We start from the raw sequence: 25965 nt of genomic DNA on the forward strand, positions 1-25965 counted from the left end.
GAACTGTGTTGCACTTTTGGATTTGGCCCTGTTTTACTGCCAGATGCCCTTCTTGACGTCAACCCTATATGGAAGGATGTAATCACTATTGCGTGTTTCTGTGGTGGTAGGTAGTGTGGTGTGTTGTCTGAATATGAAGAGGAAAGTGTTGGGACAAACACAAACACTGTCTCCGGGTCAGAATAATTAATCAAACGCGATTAAAATCCTCGACCTTGCCGGGAATCGAACCTGGGACTCTCTGAACCAAAGGCCTCAACGCTGACCATTCAGCCAATGAGTCGGACGGGACCAAAGACCAATACCGTTATTAAATAATAAGAAGAAGAACGATGTATGTTCAACTGGCTATTTTATCCGTCGTTGACATGTTCGCTTTTTATCATCTCAACTGTAATGGCTTCTAGCGCAGGTAAGTAAGTGGCAGCAAGAGACAGAACACCCCTCAAATAACAACAGTCATTGTTTTGTTATTATTGATCAGTTTTATGGGTTTAGGTTCTACTAGTCCATTAATTTAGTTCTCCTTAGATCGATGATATCTGGGCATATGATATCAATGGAGTAAGACATTTCGCCCTCCTTTCATGATTTATTGTTATCTTTGTTATCTTATTTTTCAAGTGATCGTTCTTCACATTGTATTTCTCATTTCTTGGGCCATCTTCATTCTGTTCCTTTTTTAATTTTTTTAATTTATATAATTTGTTTTACGTCGCACCGACACAGCTAGGTCTCATGACCTAGGAGTGGGAAGGAAGCGGCCGTGGCCCTAATTAAGATGCCTGATGTAAAAATGGGAAAGCACGGAAAAACATCTTCAGTGCTGTTGAGAGTGGGGTTCTAACCCACTGTCTGCCAGATGCAAGCACACAGCTGCGCCCCCTAACCGCACTCGCCCGGTGTAACAATTACTAGAAAGTAACAATTACAAATGTATTTCAAGAACTAAATTACAAGTAAAAATTACATTTGGTAAAAAGTAACGGTGTCCGCCTCTGTGGTGTAGTGGTTAGTGTGGTTAGCTGCTACCCCCGGAGGTCCGGGTTCGATTCCCGGTTCTGCCACGGAATTTACAAAGTAGTACGAGTGCTGGGACGGGGTCCACTCAGCCTCGGGAGGTCAACTGAGAAGAGGGGGGTTCGATTCCCTCCTCAACCATCCTTGGAGTGTTTTTCCATGGTTTCCCACTTCTCCTCCAGGCAAATGCCAGGATGGTACATAACTTAAGGCCACGTCCGCTTCCTTCCCTCTTCCCTGTCTATCTATTCCAATCTTCCCATCCCCCACAAGGTCCCTGTTCAGCACAGCAGGTGAGGCCACCCGGCGAGGTACTGGTCCTCCTCCCCAGTTTTACCCCCGACTCAATGTTTCACGATCCAGGACACTGCCTTTGATGCGGTAGATGTGGGATCCCTCGCTGAGTCCTAGGGAAAAGCCAACCCTAGAGGGTAAACAGATTAAGAAAGAAGAAAGGAAAAAATAACGGTTACAAGTAAAAATTACTAAGAATGTATTCGTTACAAGTAATTCGTTTACTTTTAGTCAGTTACTTCGCCAACTCGGCTTACAACACATCGTATTACAAGCCTCCACAGAAACACGCGATAGTGAATACATCCTTCCACACAGGGTTGACATCAGAAAAGGCATCTGGCCTTAAAACTAGGCTAAATCCATTCTAGATGCCAACCTCAGTTCGATGGGAAAATGCCAAGAAGAAGAAGAAGAAGAAGAAGAAGAAGAAGAAGAAGAAGAAGAAGAAGAAGAAGAAGAAGAATGAGGTATAAAAAGGCCTTTGACCAAAGCCCATACGTTGAATCTACCTACTCATAGTTTCACTCCGTACCCTGATGGGATACGGCGGGCCTCCTAGTGAGTGATGCCCTCTCTCAGGCTAGATGTGTTGCGGTGGTTTCAAGAGCGGGTGAGAAGGGTGTGAGGGAAGGGGCCGTGGCCTATAAATGGAACTGTCCCGGCATGCGCCTTAGTTAGGAGAATGGAAAACCACGGAAAACCATTCTCATGACAACCTATGTTGGGACCAACCCACCGCCTCCCAAATGCAGAGTTCTGTTTCAAGCCATAGCTGCTCCTTGTACGACGAAGAAGCCGCCTCAGGAATATGGCCTAAGAACCGATTGAACCATACGAGCCATTAGTTGAAATCTTCGTAAATTATTCACTTGCTAGTACGCTCAAATTAAATTAAGTAGGCTACAGTCATGCGTATTCTGTCACGTGATGGAAAGGTAACGAGGACATTCTTCTCTCTTATTAACAACGTTGCTGGATATTTCCAGGAATGCTGATTGCGTGAATAAGCGTAATTTCGTTCAAAGCAGCTTTCGTTTAAAGTTAACTTCCCACAGAATCGATCACTTTCGAATTACATCAGTGCCACAGATATTGCGTTCGATTTTGCCGTCATTTCAGCATCTTTAGAAGCGAGGGACAGTCGTCTTGATTACTTCCAGCAAGTAATAGATCGGAGAGTAGAGCGCTGGCCTTCTGGGTTCGATTTCGGCTCAGTCCAGTGGTATTTCAATGTGATTAAATACGCCTGCCTCGTGTCAGTATATTTACAGGCACATAAAATAAATCATATGAGTCAAAATTCCGGCATTTTGACGTCTCAGAAAACCGTAAAAGTAGTCGGAGGGACGTAAAACCAATATTATTATTATTATTATTATTATTATTATTATTATTATTATTATTATTATTATTATTATTAACTTGGAATCGTGGGTTATTGACTACTGGTCCCCTAGCTGAGTCTAGTATTGCTTTAACGTACTTGTGCCAGGTTCCTCGCTTTAATTTTTCTTATCCGACATTCTTTACACTCTCTCCCATTCCGACGGCATTAGGTTTGTAAGTTTCACCTTCAGAGCACAAATTCTGTCCCACATGGCGTCAGTCAACACATATTTGTCTTGCTAAGAAACAGTTAAGTCCGCCTCTGTGGTGTAGTGGTTAGTGTGATTAGACCAGCTTGTGATTAGCTGCCACCCTCGAAGGTCCGGTTTCGATTTCCGGCTCTGCCACGAAATTTGAAAAGTGGAACGGGGTCCACTCAGCCTCGGGAAGTCAGCTGAATTGAGTGGTTTTCCGTTGTTTCCCCACTTCTCCACGCAAATGCCTTAAGGCCACGGCCGCTTCCTTCCGTCTTCCTTGTCTATCCCTTCCAATGTCCCCATTCCCCCACAAGGCCCCTGTTCAGCATAGCAGGTGAGGCCGCCTGGGCGAGATATACTGGCCCTCCTCCCCAGTTGTATCCCTCGACCCAGAGTCGCACATTCCAGGACACTGTCCTTAGAGGCAATAGAGGTGGGATCCCTTGCTGTGTCCGAGGGAAAAACCAATCCTGGAGGGTGAACGGATTAAGGAAGAAAGAAAGAAAGAAAGAAAGAAAGAAAGAAAGAAAGAAAGAAAGAAAGAAAAAAGAAAAAAGAAAAAGAAAAGAAAAGAAAAGAAAAGAAAAGAAAAGAAAAGAAAAGAAAAGAAAAGAAAAGAAAAGAAAGAAACATTTAAGGCACTCAAATTGTTTGTAATGATGGCTAAAAAGGTAAGGTCAGCAACCTAGCGCGTGCGTTCTTACATCGGCACAGCCTGAGCAATAGAGTAGTGAAGGTCAACCCTGGACAAACACTAAGCTGTGTCAGGGTTCCCTATCCCTCAAACTCAAAGCTCAAATGACCTGTCAGGCTGCATTTGCCAATAGAAAATAAACGGAACTTACGTTGTTCACCATTTTCAAGTTGGGACAAATAGGATAAGGACTGTCCCCGTCTTGCTAAATGGTACCGAGTTGGGATTTAAGTCTGCTAAACCTAGGACTCGTCATAGTTTTGTTGCATCCTGACTGTTCTCTGAGTTACAAACCGACCTGTAACGTGATCTCATTCGAATGGTTCAAGTTCGTCTCATTCAGAGGGAGTGGTTCAGAAGGTCATGGATCATGCTACGTTGTGAGAATGTGACACAAGGTTAGTTGAATGAGCAAGACTATGGTCATTGAGTAAGATCGCTTTCCGCGTTCTTCTACTCCGCCCCAGGAATGTCACCTGTCCTTGGCGAACAGAATACGAGATCTGTCATAACCAGAGTGAAGGAGACCTACATGTCTTTTAAAACAGTATTTCATTGAAGACGAATATACGGCAGTAGCAAAATATACATAAGCACCTCGGGAGCAATTGTTGTTGTTGTTATTATTATTATTATTATTATTATTATTATTATTATTATTATTATTATTATTATTATCATTAAGAGTAGTATAAATTTGGAATTTGAAAACACGAGTTTCCCGAGTACGGAAATAGCCATCCAAATCTTTATTTTGGTTTCGGCCATTTAAAAATTGTATTATTATTATTATTATTATTATTATTATTATTATTATTATTATTATTATTATTATTATTTCATTTATTATTTAATCAGTTTACCCTCCAGGGTTGTTTCTCCCCCGGACTATGTCGCCTCAAGGGCAGTGTCCTGGAGCGTGAGACATTTGGTTGAAGATACAACTGGAGACGAGGACCCGTACCTCGGCCAGACGGCCTCACCTGCTATGCTGAACATGGGCCTTTGGTGGGGGGGGATTGGAAGGGATAGACGAGGAAGAAGGAAGAGAGCGGCCGTGGCCTTAAGTTAGGTGCCATCCCAGCATCTGCCTGGGGAAAAAGCGGGAAACCACTTCGAGGATGGCTGAGGTGCGAATCGAACCATCTTCTACTCATTTCACCTCTCGAGACTGAGTGGACTCCGTTCCAGTCCTCGCACAGCTTTTCAAATTTCGTGGCAGAGCCGAGAATCGAACCCGTGCCTCCGAGGGTGGCAGCTAATCACACTAACCACTACACCACAGAGACGGACTTGAATGTTTCTTAGCAAGACAGCTCCCTCTGTGGATCCATGGTAGAGTGCCGGCCTTCGGATCCCAAGAACGCCGGTTCAAACCCAACAGACGTAGTCGGATTCTTGAAGGGCGAAAACAAAAAAGGTTCATTCGACACTTTATGTTGGGGCGTAAAAGATCTGTGGGTTCACTTTGGTGTTTGTCCAACAAATGTAATTAAAACCCAGATATAGACAGTTTAACAAAAATCAGTTCCGCTGTCGTCTGATAGAGTAAAACGGAACGTCGAAATTGACAAGCAGGCAGCCTAGATGGCGTCAAATCCAAATGCTTGCACACTGTAGCCGAGGCCATACTCTCCCTGTGGGTGGGGGCGGTAGAATAACACCTGTCTGTCGTAAGAAGCGACTAAATGGGGCCCCGGGGGCTCTGAACTTTGGAGCGTGTGTTGGTGACCACGGGGCCCTTAGCTGAGTCCTGGCATTACTTCCACTTACTTGTGCCAGGCTCATCCCTTTCATCTATCCTATCCGATCTCACTTGGTCAAATCTTGTTCTTTTCCGACCCCGACGCTATTAGGTTTGCGAGGGCTAGGGAGTCCTTCATTTTCAAGCCTTTCGTGGCCCGTGTCTTCCTTTGGCCGATATCTTCATTTTCGAAGTGTCGGATCCCTTCCATTTTTTCACTCTGATTAGTGTTATATAGAAGATTGTTGCCTAGTTGTACTTCCTCTTAAAACAATCACCACCACCACCACCACCACCACGAGGCCGTACACTTAGTAGTAGTTCAGCTGGCAGGGCGCTTGCTCAAGTCGGCAGGTTCGACCCCCGCTAAATCTGGTAGTATTTTTGGGCCGTCTGCTGAACGTAAGGAGGACCTTCTGAAGACCATTTCAGGGAAGACTACGGAATTCGAGCCCACATGTCTCCATGAGAACTACCAAACTGGCATGTACTTTATCTGTTTGCGCTGTTCTGGTCCAGAACATTAGAGATCAACACTGTGTTCAGTTCGTGCTTTAACGTATGTCACAGCGACCAGATTTGAGGATGACGTCAAGGACATGTTTAACACATACAGTGCCAAGAATTTGTGCTGCACTTCCGTCCTACGGTATGCCGAACTAGTGCAAGGCAGCCTCTGAAATAGATCAAAAATAGTGTTTTCCACTGCCGTCAACCCCCAATAACAAGCTGTGAGACGTGGAGTGGCAACCCCGGGAACCAAGCTGAGTCTAGCATGGCTTCCGTTATTTTGTGACAGACGCTATCCAAATTTCTTAGGTCAACTGATGCTTTTTTTGCCGGCTTCGAAGGTGTCAGGTTCGAAATACAGTATATTGTATTCGTACAGTTGCATTTCTTCAGCCGATAACAATCGTTCTTAGCACGGTTGGACCTCTTCCTGTTTCTCGTATGACTAATGATAATTTCTTCAGATGTGATGAATCTGATACATTAGATACATGTCAGGAAAACAAGATGGAATTCTTTACGTTTCGCAGTGAACATTGCACTGCGGTTTCAGAAGAAAATCTCGTCTGTGAACAGACATTCGAATCCAATTGTTGCAAGTGGGATTTTTGAAACGAAACATGTTCCTGTGGCTCAGGTTTCACGTAAAACCTCAGGTTCTATTGTTGTGATCACAATATATGTATATACTACATTCACAATTTGCTTTACGTCGCACTGACGCAGATAAGTCTTATGACGACGATGGGATAGGAAAGGGCTAGAAGTGGGAAGGAAGCGACCAGGGTAGAGCCCCATCATTCGCCTAGTGTGTAAATGGGAAACCACGGAAAACTATTTTTAGGACTGCCGACAATGCGGTTCGAACGATCACGATTTTGGTAGGACGTGTAACACAGCAAGTTGACTGACTTTGTCATGAACCTATGATATGGTATGCTATGTAAATGCCACTATAACATCATAATTTTTCTTTTGCCTTAGTTCAATAGTGAGGAGTCATATATAATAAAACTTTCTTTCTTTCTTTCTTTCTTTCTTTCTTTCTTTCTTTCTTTCTCTCTCGCCCGGCGAGTTGGCCGTGCGGTTAGGGGCGCGCAGCTGTGAACTCGCATCCGGGAGGTAGTCGGTTCGAATCCGACTGTCAGCATCTCTGAAGATGGTTTTCCGTAGTTTCCCATTTTCACACTAGGCAAATGCTGGGGCTGTACCTTAAAAGGCTACGGCCGCTTCCTTCCCATTCCGAGACCTTTCCTGCCCCATCGTCGCCATCAGACCTATCTGTGTCGGTGCGACGTAAAGCAAATAATTTTATTTCTTTCTTTCTTTCTTTCTTTCTTTCTTTCTTTCTTTCTTTTCTTAATCCGTTTACCCTCCAGGATTTTTTTTTTGCCTCGGACTCGGCGAGGGATCCCACCTCTACCGCCTCAAGGACATTGTCCTGGAGCTTCAGACTTTGGGTCGTGGTATACAACTGAGAAGGTGGACGAGTACCTCGCCCAAGCGATCTTACCTCCTACGCTGAACAGAGGCCTTGTGGGCGGATGGGAAGATTGGAAGGGATAGATAAGGAAGAGAGAAGGAAGCCGCCATGGCATTAAGTTAGGTACCACACCAGCATTTGCTTGGAGAAGAAGTGGGAAACCACGGAAAATCACTTCGAGTGTGGCTGAGGAGGAATCGAACACCCCTCTACTCAGTTGACCACCCGAGGCTGGGTGGACCACGTTCCAGCCCTCACAACACTTTTCAAATTTCGTGGCAGAGCCGAGAATCGAATCACGTAGCTAATTACGCTAACCACTACACCACAGAGGCGACCATATGATAAAACATGAGTGAAAAGTATGAGTAACAAAAGCGATAAAGCGAAATAGATTGTGTTTTATGTTGAAAGAGTGAGAGAGAATTGAGTATGAATTGATTGTTGATTTACTTGCTACTGAGGTCGAAAAAGCCCTTTATGTAGCGTCACATCACATGTGATCATTTGTGCTTTGTACATAAAACATTCCTTCAAAATATTTACTTTATTTATGAATCAAGTTCTATTTTTCTGATTAATTGTGAATATTATTGAAAAGTCCGTACATAAGACTCATTCAAAAAGGTGTTTGAGAAAAAAGCTGTATTGTTTTTTTTTTGTTTGTTTGTTAGTGCTGTTACTATATAGAAATGTTTGTATTAATAGTTATTCCTCATTTCACATGCCTGTGTTCATGTTAATCATTACTCCCCCCCTCCCCCCAATAATTACCTGAAATCGGCGCGCATTCTGCATATAACAGGGATTTATGCTTTCACCCCCTCTTCCATACAGAGAAAGAGAGAGAGAGTATGCTCGAGTGAGATATTGAACTTACTGTAACTACTAATAATCATATAAATATTGTATGTAATGCCTAACTTGTAGTACATTGTTTGTTCATGGAAACGCAGACACAAATATGTAACGTGGGGCTTCCCCCTTTTTTCATCTTCTAACCGGGCGAGTTGGCCGTGCGCGTAGAGGCGCGCGGCTGTGAGCTTGCATCCGGGAGATAGTAGGTTCGAATCCCACTATCGGCAGCCCTGAAAATGGTTTTCCGTGGTTTCCCATTTTCACACCAGGCAAATGCTGGGTCTGTACCTTAATTAAGGCCACGGCCGCTTCCTTCCAACTCCTAGGCCTTTCCTATCCCATCGTCGCCATAAGACCTATCTGTGTCGGTGCAACGTAAAGTCCCTAGCAAAAAAAAAAAACTCATCTTCTATTTCTTTCTTTTTCCTTGTAGTTTAACGTCGTATTAACGCATGGAAGGTTTTCGGCGGCGCATGTCTGGGAAAGGCCTAGAAGTGAAATAATTAAGGTATAGCCCCAGCAAGTGTCTGTTGTGTAAACGGGAAACCACGAGAAACCAACTTCAGGGGTGTCGACGGTGGGGCTCGATTCAACCATTTCCTGAACTACATGACCCTAACTGCGCAGCCAATTCTCTTGGATCTTCATTCTTAAAAATATATCCTTTTCAACGAATAAATAAATAAATTAATTAATTAATAATGAAAACTAGATTTCATCAAAAGAGTTTACTAAAAACAGTTTTGGCAAATCCGTCCGTCCGTTCTACTGGACCGATTTGCTACATTTTTATTTTATTCTCTCTGGAATTACCTGCCGGTGAACCATGAGGCATTGGCAGGTCTCTACCTTCAATCAACTTTAATTAATCATATAATCAGATCATTAAATGACCACTCCGATAATCGCAGGCGAAGGCTTAACCTAATCCGCAATACATTCTGTACTTAGCAGGTTGCTAAGCGACTAATAACACTTTCATTAATATTCTGATATATGTGATTTTCATCCTAAGTAATGTCAATGCATGCAGCTATGTTTGATTACAACTTGTCAAACCAGAGAACATACACTTCTTCTGATCACGGATGAATACTACTCCCTGCTAGATACTCTTTGATTCTGTAACCTTTCCCAGCTTCCAAAATGGTACTGTATATTCAACCGATGGCAGAGCGTTCCTAATAATTTATATGCTGCTGAGAGAAAAAAGTCTACGTACAAACAGGCCCGATAATGAAATACGTCCTAGACATTATCTGGGAACACCTATCGAGGGATAACCTAGCTACACTATAAAGAGTAAAGGCTATGTATCATGAAAATAAGTTCTCTGCCTGACATAAACAACAACAACAACAACAACAACAACAACAGACGCTCCGTCGAGACTAATCCATGAACTGGCAAGGTACAGAACTGCGATTAAAAGTGCCATTGCCTACTTCGACACAGTACCAAGCTTTACATCAACAACTGCAGGATAAAACATTTTACCAAACAGACGGCGTGATGACGTCAGAATGGATGAATTCTGACTACGATGAATTCTGAGTACGAACTGCGGCATAACATAACGCGCTTCTTATTAAAGGGTCATAAAATCAAATCATTGAAAAGGGCAGGCGAAACAATATGACTACGATAGGTATATCAAGACGAATTATCTTCTGACCTACTTATAACTAGTGGTGCGGAGCAGCGCAGGTCCTCTAGTTTTTACATTAAAACGATCTAATGAATACTGTACATCAAGTATCGTTCGTCAGTAGACTATTTATTACCACTATCTTTCGAAAACAAATTATGTAGGTTTCTCCACACGAATGAAAAGGTTAAGAAGGTAATCGTTATGCTTTTATCTTTAAAACAAATCACCATCACTATTACCTCCTCTGTTGCTTAAGAAGACGGTTTCATGCTGGTAATGGAAAGGTATTTCCACAGGATGAGCTTCACGTTTTATCTCATCACTCTGGCACTCCCAAGACTGCGGTCACTAGCACACCCACATCGAACAACACAGATATTTGTAGCCATTATTTCTCAGCTGACCACTGGTTCACCGCCACGAGATAGACCATACAGAATAATAGAAGCTTGTGAAAACCGCACAACTTCCTTTCAGATTTGTGTGAGATATTCGCCACACAGTTCCACAGCAGATTACATTATGAATGTGTTCTTTGTGCCCATAATTATTTTATTTGTTCATTTATTTATCATTAATCCGGGAGATGGTGGGTCCGAACCACACTGTCGGCAGCCCTGAAGGTGGTTTACCGTGGTTTCTATATATATATATTTTTTTTTTTTTTTGTTATGTGCTTTACGTCGCACCGACACAGATAGGTCTTATGGCGACGATGGGGCAGGGAAGGGCTAGGAGTGGGAAGGAAGCGGCCGTGGCCATAATTAAGGCACAGCCCCAGCATTTGCCTGGTGTGAAAATGGGAAACCACAGAAAACCATCTTCAGGGCTGCCGACAGTGGGGTTCGAACCCACGATCTCCCGAATACTGGATACTGGGTTTCTATTTTCACACCAGGCAAATGCTGGGGCTGTACCTTAATTAAAGCCACGGCCGCTTCCTTCCCAACCCTGGGTCTTTCCAATCCCATCGTCACCATAAGACCTGTCTGTGTCGGTGCGATTCCTATCCCATCGTCACCATAAGACCTGTCTGTGTCGGTGCGATTTAAAGCACACTGTAAACAAAAAATATTTATCAATATCACTAACAGAGTAAATACTACGGATGATAAATTAATAATAATAATAATAATAATAATAATAATAATAATAATAATAATAATAATAATAATAATAATTGTTACCGTGTTTTGGTGGTAGGTAGAGGTGTAAGAAGGTGCGGGCGTGAATGGGTCTCAAACTACGGAATCAAAGTTAATGTAAAAGTTAACAAGGTTATATTTCCTTTTCAATATTAAGTAATAACAAAGAACAGGTACTTAGTAGCCGAAACACAATTTGAAATGTACAATTACAGGGATTACAGAGTTTGGGCTTCGAGCCCTGAGTTCACAATTTTTGAGCAACTAGCCCAACTTTCCGATATACAAATTTTAACAAAGGGGCAGAAGACCCCAATCAAACCCTGGAGCCCTTGCTCCAAATTACACAGTAAAGCCTCCTCGAGGCATACAACACTCCGTTTCCAAAAGAGCCACACGCTCTTTAATTTGAGCCTCTCCTAGGCCACACCAAACTCCACCTTCAAGTTGTCCTCAACGGACATAAACACAGGGGTAAAATACCCAATCTACTGAGGTCTATTAAATGAAAAGCAGGTTAATTAAATGACCTCTAAAACAATTTGAGAGGAGGCGAACTTGCACTCCTAATACACTTGGTTTTAAAACCCACTTTGGCACTAGGCCGTTATTACAAGGGCTAATCCCATGCTACAGAGGTGACTTAATAGCAATTTACATTACATTACGGAAGAATTGGTTGAGAGAATAAGTTCACCTCAAGACGATGTGAGTGGGAGCTCGAGAGGGTTAAGCACTCTCTATCCCGATATGTCGTTTTAAAATAGAATAGATACCAGTTGTTTTTACATTTTAGGAAAAGGTTACATGGTTGAACGCTTAGAACCCGCCCCGAAAGTTAAACTGCTGAGCAAGAAAAGAAAGAATTTATTAATCGGCCATTACCTTATTGTTGACCGCCGCCGAGGAAAGAGGCGCTTCCCGCCTCCTGCTATGTACTTAATACACTGAAAGATGGAACAGAAGTGGCCCCGAGACCCTAAAATCAGCAGTTTATATACTCTCGCGGAAGTTTCTAGGCGTTAGGGGAATGAAAACACCCGCCCACAATGTTTTTATTGGATAGGACCCCGCAACAGATACAAGTTGGGGGAAGATACACCAGATTGGTCAGAAATTACTAAAAGAAATTCGGGATTGGATAAATCTAAAACAAGGGGAAAAAGAGGGGTATACAGCCAACTTAAACAATAACAGAAAGAAATTTAACAAGAAACAAACTTTTGAAATAAAAATTTCTCCAACAAAATAGTTCTTTGACTCCGCACTAGGGTGCGCTATTGTTGATCTTCAATAGTGTCCTCTAGAAGAGAAAGTTCACACTTCTTACTTCAAGCGAAACAAAAACACATCAAAAGTGACACAGTTCAAAAACTCAAAATTTTCCACGTGGTGACATCTTCTGAGAAAGTAGAGAATTAATAGAGTAGATAAAGTTCAACCTTCCTCCAGAAGAGGAGTTTCAACTGGCGCAACTTTTAAATAAACGGTGTAGAGGTGTACCGCCCGGTACAATAATAATAATAATAATAATAATAATAATAATAATAATAATAATAATCTTTGAGTCGTCAGTCCGTAGACTGGCTTGATGCAGCACTTCATGCCACCCTGTCATGTCCTAATCTTTTCATTTCTACGCAACTATTACACCCTACATCTGCTCTAATCCGCTTGTCATACCGCCTACACGTCCCGTAAGTCCTCGGTGTCTTAAGATGTGTTATATCATTCTATCCCTTATTCTCGTCAAATTTAACCAAGTTGATTTGCTCTCACCAATTCGATTCAGTATATCTTCATTTGTGATTCGATCTATCCTCCCTACCTTCTGCATTCTTCTGTAACACCACATCTCAAAATATTCTATTCTCTCTTCTTCTGAGCTAGTTATCGTCCATGTTACACTTTCATACAATGCCATGATCCGTATGAAAACCTTCAATATAATAATAATAATAATAATAATAATAATAATAATAATAATAATAATAATAATAATAATTGCTCTTGCTGACAATTTTTCTCAATTATTTCGGCGTCGGTATAACATGAACATTTGGCCCAGTGTTACGGTCGGATGCCCATCTCTATGTTGGGAGATGTATTCACTATTGCATGTTTCCGTGATGCTAGGTAGTGTGGTGTGTTGTATGTATTTTAAAATCCCCCTGTGGGTGGGGGCGGTAGAATAACACCCACGGTAACCCCTGCCTGTCGTAGGAGGCGACTAAAAGGGGCCTCAGGGGCTCTGAACTTTGGAGCGTGGATTGGCGACCACGGGGCCCTTAGCTGAGTCCTGGTATTGCTTCCACTTACTTGTGCCAGGCTCCTCACTCTCATCTATCCTATCCGACCTCCCTTGGTCAACTCTTGTTCTTTTCCGACCCCGACTCTTGTTCTTTTCCGACCCCGACGCTATTAGGTTTGCGAGGGTTAGGGAGTCTTTCATTTTCACGCCCTTTGTGGCCCTTGTCTTCCTTTGGCCGATATCTTCATTTTTCGAAGTGTCGGACCCCTTCCATTTTTCCCTCTGATGAGTGTTATGTAGAGGATGGTTGCCTAGTTGTACTTCCTCTTAAAACAATAATCACCACCACCACCACCTGTATTTTAAAATGTTTATTAAGAAGAACAGGAACACCAGACCTCGAGCCAGAGTAATTAACCAGGCGTGGTTAAAATCCCCATCCCGCCCGTGTTTCGAACCCAGGACCCTTGCCTGAATGGTTAGCGTGTGACCTTCGATTATGAGGGGTCCAGGGTTCGGTTTCAGTCGAACCGAGGATTTTAGTCACGTCTGGTTAATTCCTCTGGCTCAGGAGCTGCGGTTTGTGTTCGTCGTAATACACATCTTAAAATACATGCAACACATCACACTACCAGCCACCACAGGAACACGCAATAGCAAATACACCCTTCCACATAGGATTGGCATCAAGAAAGTTAATGTTATTGAAATTTTTACGTCCCACTAACTACTTTTGACGGTTTTGTGAGAACGCCGAAATGGCGGAATTCTGTTCCACGGGAGTTCTTCTAAGAGTCAGTAAGTCTACCGACACAAGGCTGGCGTATTTGAGCACCTTCAAATACCACCCGACTGAGCCAGGATCGAACCTGCCAAGTTGGGGTCAGAAGGCCAGCGCCACTCAGCCTGGCCGTCAAGAAAGGCATCGAGCCCTTTCTGAAGAGGTGGTTAATGTTTAATTCATTCATTCGTTATGGTCACTAACTGAGACAGTGTGCACGAGATTGCAGTATGACCAGTATTGAAGTTTTGCACTGTATGAACAAAGAAGCAGAAATTCTCACTACCATCAAGAGGAGGAAGCTCGAATACTTTGGTCATATAATGCTGAACAGCAAATAGTATCTTCTACAGGTAATACTCCAAGGGAAAATCAATGGGAAACGTGGTCCGGCGCAAAGTAGGACATCGTGGTTCGGCAACTTGAGCCGGTGGTTTGGGGTGACGAATCTTACTCTGTTCAGAACAGCTATCAACAAACAGCAGATCGTGCTACTGATCGCCAACGTTCTGCGAGGACATGACACATGAAGAAAGTGATTCATTCAGTCATTGCTGATTCATCCAGGATATCTGCTATAAATCTGGAATTCGAACTTACGATCTTAAAGCGATGCAGTTTCCCTACTGCTAATAGGACTGGTAATTCAGAAGGATTGTTTAAGTCTCATGAGTAGGGCCAGGATTTTGATGACCTAAAAATAGTTAATTAAAGACCAATAAAATAACAGTAAAAATTCAGTAAAATGATCCGGAAACTTTAAAAATATAGACTACACATAAAGTTTAGATGAAATTTTACAATCAATTTACTAATCGAGTTGGTATAGCCTATATTTATATTGTGGACATAATTTCAACACACAGACAAATCCAAACAGACTGCGTCATTCTATACTAACATGAAGTTAAGATGGTGGTGGTGATTTTTTATTTTTTATTTTTTACTAGTTGCTTTACGTCGCACCGACACAGATAGGTCTTATGACGACGATGGGACAGGGAAGGCCTAGGAATGGGAAGGAAGCTGTCGTGGCTTTAATTAAGGTACAGCCCCAGCATTTGCCTGGTCTGAAATTGGAAATCACAGAAAACCATCTTCAGGGCTGCCGGCAGTGGGTTTCGAACCCACTATCTCCCGGATGCGAGCTCACAGCTGCGCACTCCTAACCACACGGCCAACTCGCCCGGTGATTATTGTTTTAAGAGGAAGTACAACTACGCAACCCACCTCTATATAACACTAATCAGAGAGAGAAAATGGGAGGGATCCGACATTTCGGAAAATGAAGGTATCGACCATAGGAAGATAAGGGACACGAAAGGCGTGATATGAAAGACTTCATAGTTCTCGGAAACCTAACCGCGTCGGGTCGGAAAATAACAAGAGTTGACCAAGGGAGGTCGGACAGGATAGATGCAAGTGAGGAGCCTGGCACAAGTAAGTGGAAGCAATGCCATGACTCAGCTAAGGGCCCCGTGGTCGCCAACCCACGCTCCAAAGTTCAGAGCCCCTGGGGTCTCATTCAGTCACCTCTCACGACTGACAGAGGATACCGTGGGTGCTTTTCTACCACCCCCACCCTGTTAGGCTCCCTGATCTTCACAGCACGAGCTATGTCTCCTGACATATAGCCGTTTATCTTCATGGCTGTTGTCAGTTCTCTTAATGCACTGGAGCGATTATCAACATCTGCAACGTTATTCACCCTAGTAAATAACGTTCGAACGAGAGTTGCCTTTTGACAGGGGTGGTGGTGTGAGGCCGTTATTATTGGCTCTCTAGACCGGGGCCGCAATCTCACCGTCATATAACCCCTTAATTGTAATCACGTAGGCTAAGTGTACCTCGAACCAGCTCTCAAATCCAGTTAAAAATTCCTGAGCTGGCCGGGAATCGAACCCGGGCCCTCCGGGTAAGAGGCAGGCACACTACCCCTACACCGCGGGGCGAGCTTCCAACAGCTTATAACGTAAAATATGTTATGCAGAATATTTAATACATTAAATAGTTTCTTCTTCTTTTTTCCTGGCCTCTTCACTAATTATCTGGAGTCAATACTAATGTTAAGCCCAGTTTTATGAATGGATGCCCTGCCGGACGCCAACCATTGTGGAGGGATGTATTCACTACTGCGTGGTTCTGTAGTGTAATGTGTTTTTTTTTTAAAATCCACTGTATTTTTCTAGTCGTTCGACCGGGTCAGGAATGGATTGAATGAAGCCCCCCCTCATCTAGCGGCGAGGTTAAGAATTGAGCCGGCTCCCGAAGCCTGCTGCACTCCTTTGGGGCATTGATTGATGACTGACAGATGAAATGAAATGATAATAGAGAGTGTTGCTGGAATGAAAGATGACCGAGAAAACCGGAGTACCCGCAGGAAAACCTGTCCCGCCCGCGCTTTGTCCAGCACGAATCTCAAATGGAGTGACCGCGATTGGAACCACGGAACGCAGCGGTGAGAGGCCACCTGAGCCACGGAGGCTCTTGTAATGTGTTGTGTGTAAATATGTAGTAAGAATATCAGAAATGATCAGTCCTCGAGCTAGAAGACTTGATAAAACGCAGCTTAAATATCCGACCTGGCCGAGAATCAAAAACGAGGTCCTAAGCAAACTCGCCACGTTGTTTGGATCATGGTGGTGGTGGTGATTATTGTTTTAAGAGGAAGTACAACTAGGCAACCATCCTCTATATAACACTAATCAGAGGGAAAAGTGGAAGAGATCCAACACTTCGAAAAATGAAGATATCGGTCAAAGAAAGGTAAGGGCCACGAAGGGCGTGAAAATGAAAGACTCCCTAGCCCTCGCAAACCTAATAGCGTCGGGGTCGGAAAAGAACAAGAGTTGACCAAGAGAGGTCGGATAGGATAGATGAAAGTGAGGAGGCTGGCACAAATGGAAGCAATGCCAGGACTCAGCTGGGGACCCCGTGGTCGCCAACCCACGCTCCAAAGTTCAGAGCCCCTGGGGCCCCTTTTAGTCGCCTCTTACGACAGGCAGGGGATACCGTGGGTGTTATTCTACCGCCCCCACCCACAGGGGGTGTTTGGATCACTTGGCTGTCAGTTTGCATTCGGGACGTAGTAGGTTCGAACCCCATAGTCGGCAGCCCTGAAGATGTTTTTTCGTGGTTTCCTGTGTTCACGACAGACAAATGCTGGGGCTGCACCTTAATTAAGCCCACAGTTCGCTTTCTTCATAGCCCTAGCCCTGTTCCATGCCATCGTTTTCATAAGAACTCTCTTGTGTCTGTGCGACGTAAAAGAAAGAGAAAAAAAAATTGGCTCAGATATTTCTTGTGGGCTAACTACTTAGGTGTTAAGCCAGCCAGCTGTGTGTTTTGATTGCCGAACACAGGAACTGTTCGTGGAGATCTGCCAATGATTAGAGATAAACACTGGCACTGAGTCATGATGTCCTGTTCTGCGAAATGACATGTTTCACTTTGAACGTGGCCGAACTGCTCTACATTGGTGGGGGGTTTCTCGGCATTCTCAGTTGTTGGCAGGTCTGTCTTCAGTTCTTTCTTGGCGAGCCACAAAGCACTTCTTAAGATGGGGTCATTCTAAGACCTCCATCAGTGTGATTAAGTTCCAGTGTGGAAGCAGTTACGTGAAATTGGAAATAATAGGAAATAAAAATGCCTGCGGATACGCCATTCTGTAAGTAAGCAATTCTTTCTTTTGAACAAATCTTCATGTCATATGATTAAACAACTCACACGTCTGCAGTATCACTCTCCCACCTTGACGGTTAAGTACGCTCCACTAAGGCTCTATAAGATGGGTATGCTTAGCCGCCATTTTGGTTCATACGTGCGCAATGGGCCATGTGATCAAACTGTAGTTTCTCCTACAAACGCTCGCTTCATCACATTGAACGTATTGCTTTAGTCACCACGTGCATGACAGAATTGTGCAATATTTGTGCGGATATTTATTACATAATGGTGGGTTGTTCTGCACCTAATTGTAGTAATGTCTCTACTGCGCGATACAGGTTGTTAAGATTCCCTTCTGAAAATTCTAGGAGAGCAATCTGGCTTCAAAACTGTAGACGTGACAGGTGGAAACCAACATCAGCTTCGAGGTTATGAAGTTATGAAATATGAATTTGTAACCGTGAGGTCTTCTATAGGGATTATAATCATTATATATTGCAAAATGGTGGAAATCTTGTAATGGAGAAAATTTCGAATGAAAATGTCCAGTATATGTTTTCCAACGTGCTGTAATTTTTTTTAAAAAAATTAGACACTTCTTCAAAATTCGATTCTATGCTGTTGTGGACTTTAACAAGAAAGCACGGAAACGGGGTAAAATGTATGGGCCTGCTTGGGTAAAGAAGAGAAAAATGTAAACAAGGAATGGAATGTTATTGTTTTGTAAATACTGTAATAAAAGGAGATAGTAAGTTTGTAAAATATTACTTAAATTTCATATTTTTAAAAAATGTGCTGCGTGAGCAAATTAACCAATGTTGCGACCCTTTGAAGTTATACAAGGTAAGTCGTGCTGATGAATCTTACTACTTCTCCTCAAACCAGAGGAATCTCTATAAAAAAATATACTGTTAACTTCAAAGTAAAAAAATTACAATGTTCTCCACAGCTCGTGGGTGACTCCCCTTACAAGTCATTGGTAACTGATTTTATCAGTGCAATACTTCAGGTTGGAAGAGAAGATTCAGCTATAGAAGTAGTTACTCTATTCCTATTTTCTTCCTGAATGTAATTTGTAATAACATTTATTTCATGAATGTTCGGTTGAAGAAACTAAAATTCTCTGTTCATTACTACTGCATAACGCTGATGAGATTCATAACACTAACCAAAAATTAAGTTTATTTTTCACATAGAAGGTCTGGTTTTAAATACTGGTAAATAAGGAAAGGGACTAAATTTTAGAAGAAAGAAATAAGCTTAAAAAATCCCAGTTACTTGGGTGTGTTCGTCTTCGTACATCACATTTCAGCGTTTTGTTCGAAGAATATTTTTCTTATTATTTCGTTAACATTGAAAATAACGCTAAATAAATTTCACGCAAGTATGAAATTCCGACTGAGGTTATATGGTATCAAAATCTTCTATCACAATGTATATATCTTCGACAATGACCGATTATCACGTCAAATTCCACGATTTAAGAATGACAGTAGCCTACATCAATACCACGGAATCCCTCCTTTCATTTGACGGTACCGCGGCGCATAGCTTACGGACAACCTATTCTACTTATAATAATAATAATAATAATAATAATAATAATAATAATAATAATAATAATAATAATAATAATAAACAGATTTATTAGTAAGCTATTTTTTCTAATATTTCTCCAGTGAGAATACATGCCTAGTTTGTTTGTTAAAAGACAAATTATCAACGACCTTGCTATTCGTACAATCACTGTCTCGAGTAAAAATTCCACAATAATGTACGAAATATAACCTACTAACATTTACAGTATGTTGAGCAACCGTTTGAGTAATACTGATAATGAGTATTTTTACATTATGTTAGTTTAGCATTATTTTCTAGGTTGGAGAACAGTAGAAAAGAGGGATATGCAAGACTGGGGCGGTCAACTGTCTTACCAACGTAGTGCAGGAATGAACCATAATGGCGGGCGAGCATACCTAGTCTTTAGAGAGCCCTACGCTCCACGGTAAGACCGGGATATAGCATTGTCCGTGTAATTGGTAATCGAATCTATGCTGACAGCGGCTTGGTTCTAGTGTGGAGTTCTCCGTACTTACGAGCATCATATCATTTAGCTTAATCCAAGACCTCAATACTTGTAATTACGCATCCTCCCTTAGACTCTACAGTGTAGGTTAAAAGGCAAGGAAATGCATGGTGCTGATATAAAATATGACTGCAGTCCTTAATATGCGTGACAATTCATTTTTTATTTAGATTTTTATTTTTATGTGAGATTGATTGTCTCCTATTCGAGTTCTATTGCAGGCAAGGATGCATTTTGCTCACAGCTATGGAATTCGTCGGTGTAGATATGATAAAAATTACAAGTGGTAAAATGAGTGTATTACGTCCTAAAGAAAATATTCTTCCTCAATCCGATTGCGTCTTAAAAATCTAGGTTAAATAATAATTAGGAAAATACGATTGTTTCTTTCTCTAGTGACTATATTCGTTTCAATCATCTTATATACTTATAGGGTAGTTTTCTAACGATGTTTGTTTTATTGTAGGACATGTAGCTGTTTCTTTAAGTCAGTGCTTGAAACATCCTGGACAAAAGCACGCTGTACTTAGTCTTCTTATCATTTAGATCTTAATTAAATCGTGTACCGATATCGGTTCTGACAAGTGTGTCTTAGTGTGTTTTCCTGTACTGTGTGTGCAATTACGGCTGCTTAATAAACTGTGGATAGTGTCTGTAAGAGACAAGGACAATTCCGCGCGAGTCGAACGAAGAAACTTGTGCTGAAGAACAGCGGTTTGCGCTCTAGCACAACAAATACGGCGAGTTTGTCAGTTTGAATCGCGCGCCCGGAAGTAACATCATTTTCTCGAAAAGAAACCTTTTATCCGCCAATGCGATTGTGCCCTCGTTCTTTATATAACACGAAGAGAATCCTTGATATTTTGACGGTATAATTGGATACATACACTAAATTGGGAAGGAAGCGCTGTGGCGTTTATATTAAGGGACAATATAACACTTCATATGGAAGTCTGCGGTTCGAACTGTGGCCAATGCATTTAGAGCTTGTGAAATGTAAAGTTATGTCCCTGTGATTCGGAAAATTAATTAATAATTTTAAATCAATTAATTACAAATTAATTAATTTTATTTAAAATTCACCTTATTATCCATGTACCAAGTCATATTCTGAGTCACATCACATCACATCACATCACATCACATCACATCACATCACATCATATCATATCATTCAATAAATAGTAATTTATGGCATAGGAAAAATTGTCATTCGTGACACTCCGTCACTTCATCATATTAATGAGCCTGTCTCAAATGACTAATCTCTCATTTCTTTGCTTCTTTGACGAAGGGATGTCACCGCTAAAATCAAGAAAAGAGAGCCTACTGTTTAATCTGATGAAATGAAATGAAATGCCATGTAGCCTCCGGAGAGGCCTGGTACAGGTCTTTTGATTTGACTCCCGTAGGCGACCTGCGCGTCGTGATGAGGATGAAATGATGATGAAAGCGGCACCCAGCCCCCGTGCCAGGGGAATTAACCAATTATGGTTAAAATTCCCGACCCTGCCGAGAATCGAACCCGGGACCCGTATGCCCAAAGACCAGCGTGCTAACCATTTAGCCATGGAGCCGGACAACTAATGAAGTGGCGTATCTCCATCTCCAACTAATAAATAAATGGCGTAAGATTTTTTTTGCTTTACGTCGCTCCGACACAGATAGGTTTTATGGCGACGATGGGACAGGGAAGGGCTGGGAGTGGGAAGGAAGCGGTCGTGGCCTTAATTAAGGTACAGCCACAGCATTTGCCTGGTGTGAAAATGGGAAACCACGGAAAACCATCTTCAGGGCTGCCGATAGTGGGGTTCGAACCTACTATCTCCCAAATACTGGATACTGGCCGCACTTAAGCGACTGCAGCTATCGAGCTCAGTAGTATGATTTTTAGTGGCGGGAGTGTCCGAGGACATGTTCGGCTCGCCAGATGCAGGTCTTTTTTATTTGACGCCCTTAGGCGACCCACACGTCGTGATGACGGTGACGATAAAATGACGATGAAGACAACACATAAAATCAGCCCCCGTGTCAGCGAAATTAACCAATCATGCTTAAAATTCCCGACCCTGCCGGGAATCGAACCTGGGACCCCTGTGACCAAAGGCCAGCACGCTAACCATGGAGCCGGACCTCCATCTCCAAATGTTCTCTCGCTAAAGGAAATGACTTCGATCCCCCTGTGGGTGGGGGCAGTAGAATAACACCCACGGTATCTCCTGTATGTCGTAAGAGGCGACTAAAAGGGGCCTCAAGGGCTCTGAACTTTGGAGCGTGGGTTGGCGACCACGGGGCCCTCAGGTGAGTCCTGGCATTGCTTCAACTTACTTGTGCCAGGCTCCTCACTTTAATCTATCCTATCCGACCTCTCTTGGTCAACTCTTGTTCTTTTCCGACCCCGACGGTATTACGTATGGAGGCCTAGGGAGTCCCTCATTTTCACGCCCTTCGTGGCCCTTGTCCGCCTTTGGCCGATACCTTCATTTTTCGAAGTGTCGGACCCCTTCCATTTTTCTCTCTGATTAGTGTTATATAGCGGATGGTTGCCGAGTTGTACTTCCTCTTAAAACAATAATCACCACCACCACCAAATGACTACGATGACTCCTTTGTCGTAAGCCCCACTTTGTCTCCGGAGTTATCTCACATAAGTGTACTTATTCAAGTAGCTTAATGTCGATTCAACCCAGCGACTCACAACTTTTAGTGTGGAGCGGTGAGCACCTACCGCGCAGGCAGTGGGTCGCTCTTAACACAGTGCAGACAGGCCATGGAAGATGCAAGGACTCACTGTCCAAGTGGAACTGCATAATGTCGCTAGAATGCGACTGTGGTGCCCCACGGCAAACCATCGATCATATGGTTGGCAGCTGCAAGCTACGTGCTTACTCACTGGGCTGACTTCCTGATACCATCAGAAGCAGTGTTAGAGCGGATGGAAGGGCTGGACAACCTGATATGAAATTGTTTTCTTGTTATTGTAATATATTCAATTGTATACATGTAGATTTTATTCCATATGCTAAATAAAAAACCCGAAGGCCCTGGGTTCGATTCCCGGCCAGTCTGGAGAATTTAACCCCTTCAGACCCGAATTAATATGCTGCACAAAGAAATATTTCAATTTAGTTTTATTGCCATAATGCTATAAAATAATTGGTTTTTTAAGTGCCATATGTCTGTCTGTTAGGTCATCAGCCCAGAGGCTGTTTGGATCCTCAAATAGCATCACAAAGGCTATGCAGTTATAGGGAAACCATAAAAACCAATGACAGTACCAAAATGAGGCGTACTAGGCAAGATGAGGAGTGAGGTAGTTTGCCATTGCTTTCCTCACTGGGCCAGACAGTGCTATTGTAGCACAACTAACCCTATGAGCAACATCTTTCATGACACTCAGACTCACTGGTTGTGCTCTGAATGTCATTAATCAGCACCACCCATACCCCAGCAGCTTCCATATTGTCACAGCCATGGATGAGACTGGGACTTCAGTGGAAGCTACACTTTGCTCTGGCCTGTGCCAAGAGATGGATGCAAAAGTACTGTAACCATCAAGAAATGACAGCAGGCAGAAGTGCCATATAAAATCCAAAATTTGTATATGCATAATTATCATTTTAATAGGTTGAGTTTTGGTATTATATAACAAGAGTTATACATATACCGTAATGACAGTTATACATAGCAGATACCACAAAGTTTTGTTACACCATCAGAGGATAAACTCCGAACTATACGGTTTTATCCTTATTAATTATCATACAAATTTGAATGTTGGTCTGTTTTTCTGACTTCTTATCGTGTAAAAAATACTTGTCTGATCAAGCTCAAATTTGGTAAGCTTATAGCTGATAGGCCTACCTTTGGTTAACATATGGACTACTTACTGTCATGCTCTCTCTTAAGGGGGCCGTGTGAAACAAGTCAGTGGAAAATGTACGCCTGAGACCCTTGAAATGCATTCGTTGCATAAACGGGGTCTGAGGGTTCGCTCAACTTCGTGAGACAAACTGAAAAGCTGGTTGCTGCGAGAGCAGTGGACCGGGTCAAGAAACCCAAGCAGTGCGGCTGAAGATGTTGTCACGCTGACCACGTTGTATCTGATGGGCAGCAGCCATCTTGACTTGCTAAGACTCTAATTGGCTCTTACGCCACGGGGAGCGACCACGGCGCTCCGTTGATATTGCTTCCATTTACCTAGCTTGTTGCAGACTTCTCTCTTGGAACTATTCTGTCCGTTCTCCCCGTATCAGCTCTTGTTCTCTCATGGAGATTCTTTCTCTTCTTCTTAGCCAATACTTTCATGGTCAGCTTCCTTATCTGAATGGTCAGTGTAGTGGCCTTCTACTCTGAAGGCTTTTGGTTCGATTCTTTGAACGTATCGGCGATTTTAACTTTGTGTGGTTAATTCCTCTAGCTCAGCGGAGCTGGGTGTTTGCTTTCGTCCTAACACACATCTTCGTTTACATACATCACATAACAATGCAAACCATCACAGATATACACAATAGTGAATGCATCCTTCTATATAGGGTTGGCGTCAAGAAAGTCATCCGACCATAAAAGTGGGCAAAATCCATACAAAGTGCTGATCCTAGGTAATTGGGATAAGGCCAGGAAGCATAAGAAGCCAATATCTTCATTGTTAGATAATTTATAATGATATGTTATTTGATTTACGTAGCACTAACTACTTTTATGGTTTTTGGAGACGCCGAGGTGCCAGAATTTTGTCACGCAGGAGTTAGGCTGACGTATTTAAGACCCTTCAAATACCACCGAACTGAGACAGGATCGAACCCACCAAGTTGGGGTCAGGAGGCCAGCGCCTCAACCGTCTGAGCCACTCAGTCTGGCTATCAGATAATTTAGTTTCCTGTGAGTATTGGTAAGAAGAGCTGATAATAGTGATATTTCTATCCTTCGAACAACAATCAATTTTTGAAACGGGGTTTTACGTCTTCATATCTTATCGTGGGAATATGCTTTGCATCACCCTATAAAACTGTGTCACTGTCTCACCTAGAAAGTGCCTCTTCGGTTTGGGTCACGCAGCTATCGGCTTGAATTCGAGAGATAGTGGGTTCGAACCCCACTGTCGGTAGCCCTGAAGTTTGTTTGTTGTCTGTGATTTCCCATTTTCACACAAGACACTGCACCTTACGGTTGCTTCCTTCCTACTCCTAGCCCTTTCCTAACCCATCGTCGCCATAGGACCTATCTGTGTCGGTGCGACGATAACCAATTGTAAATAAATAAATAAATAAATAAATAAATAAATAAATAAATAAATAAATTGCTGTCTCTCGGCGCCGAGCTGAGTGCCTCAGATGGTAGAGTACCGATTTTCTAAGCCCACAATGGCTTGTTCGAACCCGACTCAGTCTAGTGGTATTTGAAAGTTCTGAAATATACCAGCTTATTGTCGGTACATTTCCCGCTGTACAGTACGTTAAAGATCTTCCGCGGAACAAAATTTGTGTCTGTCTGTTAGGTCATCAGCCCACAGGCTGGTTGGATCCTCATATAGCACCACCAAAGGTTATGCGGTTATAAGGAAACCCCAAAAACCAATGGCAGCACCAAAATGAGGCGTACTAGGCAAGATGAGGAGTGAGGTAGTTTGCCATTGCTTTCCTCACCGGGTCAGAAAGTAATATTGCAGCACAACTAACCCTATGAGCAGCACCTTTCATAACACTCAGATGCACTAGTCATGCTCTGAATGTCATTACTCAGCACTACTCATACCCCAGCAACTTCCATATTGTCACAGCCATGGATGTTGACTGGGACATCGGTGGAAGCTATACTTTAGTCTGGCCTGTGCCAAGAGATGGATGCAAAAGTACTGTACCCATCAAGAAATGACAGCAGGCAGGAATAAAATTTATAATAGGGATATCTCTCGGTCTCTCCGAAAATCTATTGTCTTTTGTTACGTCGCACCAGCACAGATACTGCAGGTCGTACGGCGACGATGGAATCGGAAAGGACTGTGCGTGGGAAGAAAGCTACCGTGGTCTTAATGAAGGTACAGCCCCAGCATTTGACCGGTGTGAAATGGGAAACCACGGGAAAAATCATCTTCAAGGCCGCCGACAGTGGGGATCGAACACAGTATCTCCCGAATGCAAGCTCTATTGTCGGACGTAAAACCCAAAACATTATTATCTGTGTCCCGTTCAATAAT

General features: G+C 42.7%; 1 protein-coding gene across 10 annotated transcripts in view; it reads left to right on the forward strand.

Moving 5' to 3' along the window:
* Positions 1-25965, forward strand: part of LOC136878916 (protein FAM184A) — a 442374-nt gene that overhangs the window by 325706 nt on the left and 90703 nt on the right. The window contains exon 1 of one of the 10 annotated variants that reach the window (XM_067152529.2): positions 17515-17684. The exons of the other annotated variants lie outside the window; for them this stretch is intronic. Within the exon in view, the coding sequence (XP_067008630.2) occupies positions 17663-17684 (22 nt within the window). The 5' untranslated portion in view covers positions 17515-17662. Of the gene's footprint in view, positions 1-17514; positions 17685-25965 lie in introns of those variants that run through there. 10 annotated transcript variants of the gene reach the window in all.

The sequence above is a fragment of the Anabrus simplex genome, chromosome 8, assembly GCF_040414725.1.
Source record: "Anabrus simplex isolate iqAnaSimp1 chromosome 8, ASM4041472v1, whole genome shotgun sequence".
Classification (NCBI taxonomy): Eukaryota; Metazoa; Arthropoda; class Insecta; order Orthoptera; family Tettigoniidae; genus Anabrus; species Anabrus simplex.